Consider the following 10707-nt stretch of genomic DNA (forward strand, 5'->3'; position numbering starts at 1 on the left):
TTGACAAATCTATCATATAAATCATTCAATGACTCATTAGTCTTTGAGTCAAAGTGTTCATACTCTTGAGTGAGTATTGTCTTCCTGTTCTTCTTAATTGTGTCAGTTCCCTGACACCTTGTTTCCAGAGCATCCCATATCTCCTTAGCAGTCTTGCAGTTGATTACCCTGTTTGACATTACATTATCAATGGCACTATGCAGTAAGTGTCGTACCTTAGCATCCTTAGCAATTGATGCTATGTCCTCAGCAGTATAATCACTCTTCTCCTTTGGTACGGTCTTTGCTGCTTCACCTGCAACTGCAACAACGAGTTTGGTTGGTTTGTGAGGACCTTCCTTGATTCTATCAAGGTATTCTGGATCTGTTGCTTCCAGGAACATGGTCATCCTTACCTTCCATATGGGATATTTAGATGGTCTCAGTATGGGGACTCTGATGGTCTCATACCGACTCTGAATTTGTGTCTTTGGTGGTTCCTCAGTTGTGGTAGGCTTAGTTGGAGTTTCTGTGTCCGACATGATTGTGTTTGGAAATTTAACTGTATGTATGTTAACAGATAGGCTCTGATACCAATTGTTAGGTCACACACACATTGTAGAGGGGGTGAATACAGTGTATAGTACACTCAAATCGAACTTTAAGAACTTAAGTAACAGAAAACAAACTTTATTGAAACAATAAACTCTGTTACAGTATGGAACTGTTACCTCTCAGTGATGAACAAATATCACGAGAGCTGCAAGGGTTACAATGAATGATCTTTTTTAATAATGATAACACTTATAGTGTAAACCCTATGTCTGTGTTTATATACTACACAGTTACAAGATAATCGCTAATTGATATGGAATATAATTCTACTTCCTAAAATATATCAATCAGATATCTTTTCTTCCAAGTATTCCATTCTTCACGGAATTCCTTCTTCATGCATATCTCTTCTTATGTTTATCTCGATCTTCTTTCCTTTAATCAGCTACTGTCCTTATCTGATTGTCCTTCATCACTTAAGTTCTGATATCTATCTTCTGATGATTATCTCCTGATAATAAAAGTACTGATATCCTTAAGTCCTGACTTCCAGTATAAGTACTGATCAACAGTTAAGTACTGATTTATCCTGTTCACGTCAGATTCTGAAAGCTAAACATAAAACATATTAGCCATGACATTATCAAATATATCTAACAGAGCTATCCTCCCCGCCATATTATACAACTCTTGTAGATGCATGAGGATAGTGTGAGCATCCATATGCTCATGTTGCTTCTGTAGCTCAATGTTCATGGAAGCTAGCATGATGCATTGAGCAACATTTGCATCATCTATCCACCTACGATACACAACATGTTCATCATTATGTGCATCACTAGCAGGTTCAGTAGGCTTAGGTGAGTCAATCACGTATTCCAGCCTCTCAATCCTGAGAACAATTCTTAAGTTTCGAAGCCAGTCAGCATAATTAGGACCAGTCAATTTGTGAGCATCTAGTATGCTCCTGAGTGATAGTGCAGAAGACATAACGTACAAAGTAAATCTGTAAATGATAAACACATAACATCACTCAGCAAATATTCGATTTCATTTCAAAACACTATATGAATCGGGTCTTTATTCATAAGTGGCTCCCACTAGTTTTCCTAATTTATTCAACCCCCTACATGAAAAATTAAGCATTCATAATGCTAGTGGGAATAGGGATCCTACATTCCATTACACAACCCCGGCTGTGGCACGAAACGCCATGTAATGTTCAATAGGCAGACAACTCTTGTCAATTACATCTAATGTTATTCCCTAATCAAACTTTAGCCTCTTGAATAATTGAGTCACGGCTGTGGCACGACAAACTCAATATTCTAAGTCAAGTCAAACCCAACATTCCGTACAATTGAATCAGTCCCCAAAGGCCCACGGCTGTGGTACGTAACGACCTTTAGATTCTTATTCAATGTACACATCTCTATGTAATAGACAAGTATTTCTTATTTCGAAATCAAAGCCCTCGGCTGTGGCACGAAATGACAATGATTCAAAAATAAGAACTACTTTCTACCATGTTGAAAGGCTATGACCGACACAAGCCCGTTGTATCATTGGACAATTACTACTTGATATTATTTAATTTTAAAGGGATTATATTACGTTACAATCATAATCATATTATAAAGAAATTCTTCCTTTTAAATTAAATATTTCAAATCAATAATCAATAATCAGATGATTCCCAGATCGGGTGGAGCATTGTCAAGAGGCGTCACTTAATAACCCTTTCTTACAGATAGAAATCTGTTGTTGACAGAATCATCCTTTCTCTCATATCGAAAATTCATATTCAATTACGTGTTTCATAAACACAAGAATCTCATGATTGTATTCATAATATTGTTATTAAGGTTATGAAACAATTTCACTATACTAGGTTGTCTAACAAACGCCTTATGTTTATTTAAGTTCACCTAAATCTATCATCGCATGATAAACTAAGCATATATCACATATATCAACATGAATAAATATTAAGGTAGGCATGTTACATCATCTAGCACATTAGTCTAAGCATTATACATCTCTATGTATCACATGAAGCATTTAAAAGTAATTAAAACAGTCAAAAACAGCTTTAAAACACTTCATGGAAATATAAACAGTTCAAAACTTTTGTATAAACTAAAATTGATCACTCCATTAGATCCGTCTCGGAAAAACGAATCCAACGGTATATTGCACGCCCAAAATGGAGTTACGAAACTCCCAGAAAATCAATTTTAAAATCAACAGACGGGCTGTAACGCATTACAGGAACGCGTTACAAGCCCTGTAACGCATTCCCGTGATGCGTTACAAGGGTGTAATGCATTCCTTGAATGCGCCACAGGTGTGTAACGCATTCCCGGAATGCGTTACACCCCTATTTTTTTTTTCGCAGCAGCCGCCTTTTCTCTCCTCGGTTGCCGTGCATGTCAGACCTGTACCTTGCTTTGCTTTTTCTCCGTGCAGCAGCAGACAAGCAACAGAACAGCAGCATGTATACAAAAATATATACATACATCTAATTTATATATATATATATGATTATTTAATTACGAATTTAATTGCAAGAACTTCAAAAATTCATAATAAAAAATCTATACATCCTAAAATTATGAAAAAAATACCCAGACGATCTACAACACTTGTAGAACCCAGATTAACATTCAAAATTATTCTAAAAAACAATTTCTCATCAGACAAAATTAATCCATGATATAACTTGTAAAAATCATAATTAATTCATACAAGCACATAAAATTCTGAAATTTTTACCACAGATCTATATGAATACAACCTATGCTCTGATACCATTGTTAGATTTTAAACGCAGCGGGGTCATGGTAAAACACTTTTACACATACAAAATCCAAATAAAAGCATATAAATCGTGAATAAAAATTCGAGGGATCGAATCTAACCTTTTAAAATAATTCGGAGACAACGATCAGAGATCCTTAGCAGTTGCTCCTCAAGTGTGAAGCACTCCACCGGTATCCACCAAGAAAACGATGTTAAGGAGGAGGAAGGAGGTGGAGAGAATTGGGTTTTCCAAACTTTTTGGGTTTTCGGGTTCGATGTGGGTTCGAATAAAATAGGGTCTATAATAGTGTATTTATAGGCAAAATTTTCAGCTGAAATTTTCTCATAAATAATATTATTATTATCCCATTTATTATTCTCATTAATAATTAAAACACCTTTTAATTATTAATCCTTTTTCTAAACACTTTAGAAATAATTCTCTCTCTTGATTTAATTTCCAAAAAGTAAATCCTTAATTAATAATATTAAAAACTTTTCTTAATTAATTTATAATCAATTAAATCTCATTTAATCAATTATTAAATTTGCCAATTAATTATTTATTTCACAAATAAATAATTATTAGCCATTATTAATTAATTCCTCCACCATTAAATCATTCTCTTTTTATGGTGTGACCCTGTAGGTTCAATATTAAGCCGGTAGTAGAAATAAATAATAATAAAACTATTTTATCATTATTTATATAAATTCTCTAATTTATTAAATATGATTAATTAATTAATCACATTTATTCTACATCGTGAGTGATGCTTCTCAACATATCGCGACTATCCGGATAATATGAATTCACTGCTTAGAATACCAAGAACCTGTCAGTGAATAGTTACCGTACAATAAACTCCTTCTACCCTTTAAATACAAGGCATGGATCTCGTGTCAAGCCTATCTAATTCAATCACTTTGCTTACCATTTACTATGCGTAGTTCTATGCAAATTAGAAACTCCTTTCTAATTTCATTTACTCTGGCCAGAGATTCCTGAACTAGCATAAGTGGATCAGCCTTGAACATTCGTTTCCTTCACTGGAAGGGGTAGATCCTTTATTGATCATACACTATCTTCGTGTACAAATTCCTATACCCAGAAGAGCCCTAATAATTGTCCCTGGAGACTAAGAACTAAACCAAAGCATAGTTCAGTATACACAAGATGACTATGATGACCTCAAGTCTAAGGATACTTGTACAACTATCACTAGGTGAACAACTGCTGACACGTGAGTGAACTCCATCAGTTGTTCAGCTGTGCGAGTCATGTTCAGTGAACTTATTCTATAATAAGCACCTACATACTAGCTATAGTGTCACCACACAAATGTCTATGAGAACAGACATCCTTCATAATGAAGCAAACATAGTATGTACCGATCTTTGCGGATTATTAATTACCAGTTAGTAATCCTATGACCAGGAACTATTTAAGTTTAGAGTTATCATCTTTTTAGGTCTCACTATTACGATCTCATCATAATCCATAAAAAGCTTTACTCTAAACTATGGTATATCTTATTTAAACACTTAAATAGATAGAGCCCGTAATAAAAACAAAACAAGTCTTTTATTAATATCAATGAAATCAAAACAGATTACATAAAAGTTATTCCTAAATCCTAATACATGATTGGACTTAGGACATTTTCCTTTCAGGCATCCCATAAGGTGGGTTGGTCATGCTAGGAGTCACGATCGTGGGGTATTCATACCCGACAGGTTGAGGGTTTGTGATTGCATGTAACTGCTGAAATTGGGGATTCGTCCTTTGGAGGGCCAGGATATTCGTTCCTTGGGATGGATCTTGGACTAGGGGATCCGTCCCTTGGGGTTGAGCCTCAGATGCCCCTACGGGGGCTCCTCCCTGAATTGAGGTATAGCTTGAGTGCGGGGGTATCTCCACCGCTGATGAGATTGTCTGTGATGGGACTGGAATGTTAGTTCCGCTGCTGTTTCCTCTCCGTGTAGTTAATATGGTTGATGTCTTCTTCCTACAGACAACGCCAAATATTATGGGTAAAAATCTTGGTTATAATTATTGCGATATTTACTGCTAGGGTTCGAGAGCTCAAGGCTTTTAATGGTTGCACTTGTGTTTTGTAGCTTAAATTTGCCTTCACAAGATGCTTACGTATCTTTGTCAGTTTAGAGAATCAAGCCAAAAAAGTAGTTCTTTGTGATGGGGTAAGACCCTTTATATATATATTGGATGTCCTTAAATTGAACTAAGGTTAGGAGACTTGCTGAATAAGTCTCCGTTATAGAATAAACTTTGGAGTCTTAAAACGTAGGAAGCAGATTTCTTTTGGTTTAGGTGCCTAGGAGGATACTAATAAATAATTTTATCCTCTATTGGATATACTTAATGAGCTGTTATTTCATCCTATTTATTAATTACGAAATTAATAAATAATCAAGGCTTCGAGTCTCATTAATTGGGCTTCGTTCCTGGACCGTATCAGGTCTAATTAATTCAACATTAATTATATTTCTAGGCTAATTTCAGGCCCATATCATATTATATGAAAATAATACAATTATTTAATTTTTTAAGTCTCACAAATTGAAGACAATGTAAAATTTATGATCCGAAAATATCCTAAATGAATTTATTCTAAACCGAATTTTGTTTGATATTAATCTGAATTTCATTTGATTCTAATTCAAATTAGACCTAAACTGAATTACACACGATCCGAACGATCTCCTGATATATCATAATCCAAAAGTGGATCCAATGTAAAATTGATCCAATACAGAAACGAATCAGTTATTCGAATTGCCCGGTCTAGTATTAACCAGTGTTCTGAAAAGCGCATTAAGCGGCCGCCTAAGCGGCCGTTTAAGTGGAATCGGACCATTAAGCACTTCGATTTTATACTAATCGGAGAATTAAGCGTTTTTAAAGATTAAGCGGCCTTATAAACGGATTAAGCGGTAATTAAGCGGATTAAACGATCATTAAGCGGTCAAACCGAATTTGACTTGTAAAATTTTTAATTTTAAATATTAATTTTTATTTAAATAAAATAATGAGCTTGATTAAAAAATAAAAATATATAAGTTTTTAAGAAAAATTTATATTTATATTTTTGATACTTTATTTATTTTCATTATTTTAGTATTACACATATTATTATTATATATATAATTTTAAATAAATATTATTTATCCGCTTATAGACCCGCTTAAAATTCCGCTTAAGCTTCCGCTTAACCGCTTAAGCGCTAGAAGGTCTTCCCGCCGCTTTTGCGCTTTTCACAACACTGGTATTAACAAACCAACTAAACTAACTAATTACTTATTTTGCTTATAAAAGATGGTGAAACTAAGTAAAATTGTTTCTCTATCATCATTGATTGAAATCTCCTTCAAGCTAGTGTAAATTTTTGTATTATTTTTTAATTCTTTTTTAATATATTTTCTTTTAGGAGGTTTTAACATTTTTTCGAAAGTGTTAACCAACTAATCAAATCAATCAAATATACTTATATTTGCTTATAATAATATAATATAATTTAATATAGATGTATAATAATTTTTGATTTGATTATAATTTTAAAAAAATTAAAAATTAAAAATTTATGGGTTTGATGATTTAGCAACCCGAACCATCCGACCCGGGAAATAGTATCCCCTAAATCTATCTTTCTAATCTAAAAATTGGAAATCTATATTATACTATACTATAGTATAATAACCGGAATGGGGTATAATTTGGTTCAACTGTTATCCCCTAATTTTTGTTATTAAATAAATAAATAAATAAATAAATAGTGCTATATATCCGCTAAACTACTAAATTATTAAACTACTACACATATAGTCTACTTATCCTATTAAACTACAACCATAACTTATCCTAATATTAAATAAATAAATAAATAGTGTTATATATCTGCTAAACTACTAAATTGTTAAACTACTAGATATAATATACTTATCCTACTAAACTATGATCATTGTTTATCCTATTATTTTTATTATAAATTTTTAATTATTATGTTTATATAAATATTTTAAAATTATAATTTGACAAGATAAATAATTTTTTTAAATATTAACGGGAACCCGTGCATCGCACGGGATTTAAGCAAGTAAATCATAAAGCTCCAAATCCGAAACTACTCCATTTAATCTGTTCCATTCCATGTAGCTAAGAATTTCTGATCCTCCTCGAGGATATCCCCCCTTTTTGCAAAACCCTAAGAGCATCCGCAGCGCAGAAAAAAACAAGCCCACTTCCCACCTCGGGAAGTTAAAAGAGGACTTGGTCAAAGAAAAGGAGGTCACATGCATTGTGTAGCAATAAAAAATCTGTCTCGTGGTCACCATAGAGACCATGGCCAACTGACAACGCACGCATTTCAAAATCAAATTGTCTCCCACTAACTTTTTTCAAGCTTTTTATCAAACAGCAGGTTACCGTTTTTTTGTATAATTAGTCAAATAGACGTTGATTTTATAACGACTAAATTTATATCCATTGCTATTTTTTAGCCTATAAATAGTACATCATTTTAATTAACTTCATACTTCATATTTCATCTTTCTAATTTTTTTCTCAACAATTTGTTTATTGTCAAATTATGAATCCCAATAATTTTCAATTTTCAAATTCGCAAAATTCAAACTCAAATTTTCCAAACCCAAATTTAAATTTTCCATTTCAATTCCCAAATTTGTATTTTCCATTTGTTGAAATCCCAGTATGGAAAATACTTAATTTTCAAATATAAAAAATTGAAATTTCAATTCTCCATTTCCTAATCTTTCTTTTTCAGTTCCAAATAATTTATTTCCATATACTCAAAATTCTCAAATGTATCCATTTTCACATTTCCAAAATTTTACAACATCACACCCACAATTCGGAAACAACCAGGTGCCAATTAATATTGAAGATTCTCTACGTTCACAATTTTCTACTTTTAATAGTGAAGACGTTATAGATTTAAACGTCAATAGCGTTGAAGTTGAAGATATACGAGAAAACAGTGTTTAATGAAAATGGGTAGAAGATAAGCTTTTAATTAGTGCTTAGTTAAATGTCTCAACTGATCCACTAATGGGTACTGATTAAAAGGGTGAAACATTTTGGGAACAGATTCATCAATATTGCGAAGAAAGCCAACCTGGTCTTATCAATAGAGGCGTTGTGGCTATATAAAAAGATGACAACGAAATATGGAGCATGCTTTGAGCAAGCACAAAAAATGACTGGGAGTGGCTCAAGCATGGACAATATAATAGAGCAGGCTCATGTTGAACATAAAGATCGTTATGGCAAAAAAAGTAACTTTGATAAACATTGGTGTGAGTTTCGGAGACAACCAAAATGGAGAACTCCTACAACAAATAACGGGAGCACAAAGAAAAATAAGTTAAGTAATTTCAGAGCTTATTCGTCATCAGCTAACAATGAAACACCATATGACAATAATATTGTGGAATCTCCGGTTCGTCCTAAGGTTCAAAAGTAGACAAAAGGAAAGGAAATGAAAAGAAGAAAGTCATAGACGTGGATGCTGAACGCTATAAAGAAATGACATCTGTTCAATGAAGGAAGTTGTCTCTATTGAAAGAATTTAATAAGAACCATTTTAAGGAGATGGACTTAAAGATCATCACGGTAGACACAATTATTATGACTAAAGCTCAGCGTGGAGTGCATGCAGAAATGAGGGAAGAAATAAAAAGAAGAAAGTCATCTGGATTTTAGTGTTTGGATTGTATTGTTTGGATTTTAGTGTTTGGAAGGTAACCGTTGTAATATCTTTGTTGTGAGTTAATATTTGTAATAAATTCTTTTTAAGCTTATATAAGATCATCAGTATAGTCATATTAGCAAAACACCATACATGGCTGATAATTTTGATATATATAAAGAGTTTGCTAAGGAAATGTTCAATGAAGATGATGATGAATATGAGAAATATCGTCTCCATCTCTTTAACAAAATTCAAGGGGAAGGATCTTCATCAACGCCTCGGAGAACGGTATACAGAGGCCGTGAAGCCGACCATGAACGTCTAGTGAAAGATTATTTTACAGAAAATCCAGTCTATACCCCGGAAACATTTCGTAGAAGGTTTCGAATGGGGAAACATGTATTTCTTCGCATTGTAGATGCTCAGTCAAATTTCGATCCATATTTCCAACAAAGGGTTGATGCATTGGGAAGAAAAGGCTTATCACCTCTACAGAAATGCACTGCTACCATGCGTATGTTGGTATATGGAGTCTCTGCTGATGTTGTTGATAACTGTGTCCGAATCGGCAAAACAACCGTCATTACATGCTTGAAAAAGTTTGTCACTGATGTTATATTGATGTTTGAAAATGAATACTTGCGAAAACCAGATTCAAATGATGTGTGATGTTATTAGAGATGGGAGAGGCCCGTAGGTTTCCCTGTATGATGGGTAGTATTGATTGTATGCATTGGCAATGGAAGAATTGTCCTAAAGCGTGGAAAGTGATGTTTATGAGTGGTCACAAAGGTATTCCAACACTCTTACTTGAAGCGGTTGCCTCATCTGATCTATGAATATGGCATGTATTTTTTTGCAGTAGTTGGGTCTAACAATGACATATATATTTTAGACCGGTCACCATTATTTGATGAAGTGCTGGAAGGTCGTGCCCAGGAAATAAATTATATATTGAATGGTAACAACAATAGTTTAGGGTACTATTTAGCTGATGGAATATACCCAAAATAAGCTACATTTGTGAAAATAATTCGAAGTCCACAAGGTGAGAAGATACAGTTATTTTCTAAATATCAGGAAGGTGAACGAAAAGATGTTGAAGGAGCATTTGGTGTATTGCAGTCTCGTTTTGCCATTGTGCGTGGCCCTGCGCGATTCTGGGATAAAGAAGATCTCGCTAGAATAATGAGAGCATGCATCATACTGCACAATATGATTGTGAAGGATGAAAAAGACACATATACTACACCATTTGGTCCTCTACCAACTTACGATGACACAACAAATGGAATACCACAACCAAATTTAGGTGAAGAGCCTTTTGTTTTGTATGAAACTATATCGAAAGAACTATCCAGATTCGTGATCGAGTAAAATATCGTCAACTGCAGACTGACTACTGACTTGGTGGAGCACATCTCGGAATTTCACAATTCCTGTTAAATTATTTGATTTTTTTAATAATTATGTTGTTCTTGTAATTTTTTAATTTTATGTCATTTATTTAAATTTATGAAAAATATTTAATCTTTAAATTAATCTAAGTTAGAAAAAATAGATTTTATTAGTTTTAATAATTTACTAACCAAAATATTATAAATCGTAATTTATGTTTAACTTGTAAAATTATGGGACCAAA

General features: G+C 33.3%; 1 protein-coding gene across 1 annotated transcript; it reads left to right on the forward strand.

The window, feature by feature from the left end:
• Positions 1-9215: 9215 nt before the first annotated feature.
• LOC141720029 (uncharacterized) lies at positions 9216-9734 on the forward strand. The gene has a single exon (XM_074522386.1). It carries the CDS (start codon positions 9216-9218, stop codon positions 9732-9734), a length of 519 nt encoding a protein of 172 aa, XP_074378487.1.
• The last annotated feature ends 973 nt before the right edge of the window (positions 9735-10707 follow it).

This window comes from Apium graveolens, chromosome 4 (genome assembly GCF_009905375.1).
Source record: "Apium graveolens cultivar Ventura chromosome 4, ASM990537v1, whole genome shotgun sequence".
Lineage (NCBI taxonomy): Eukaryota > Viridiplantae > Streptophyta > Magnoliopsida > Apiales > Apiaceae > Apium > Apium graveolens.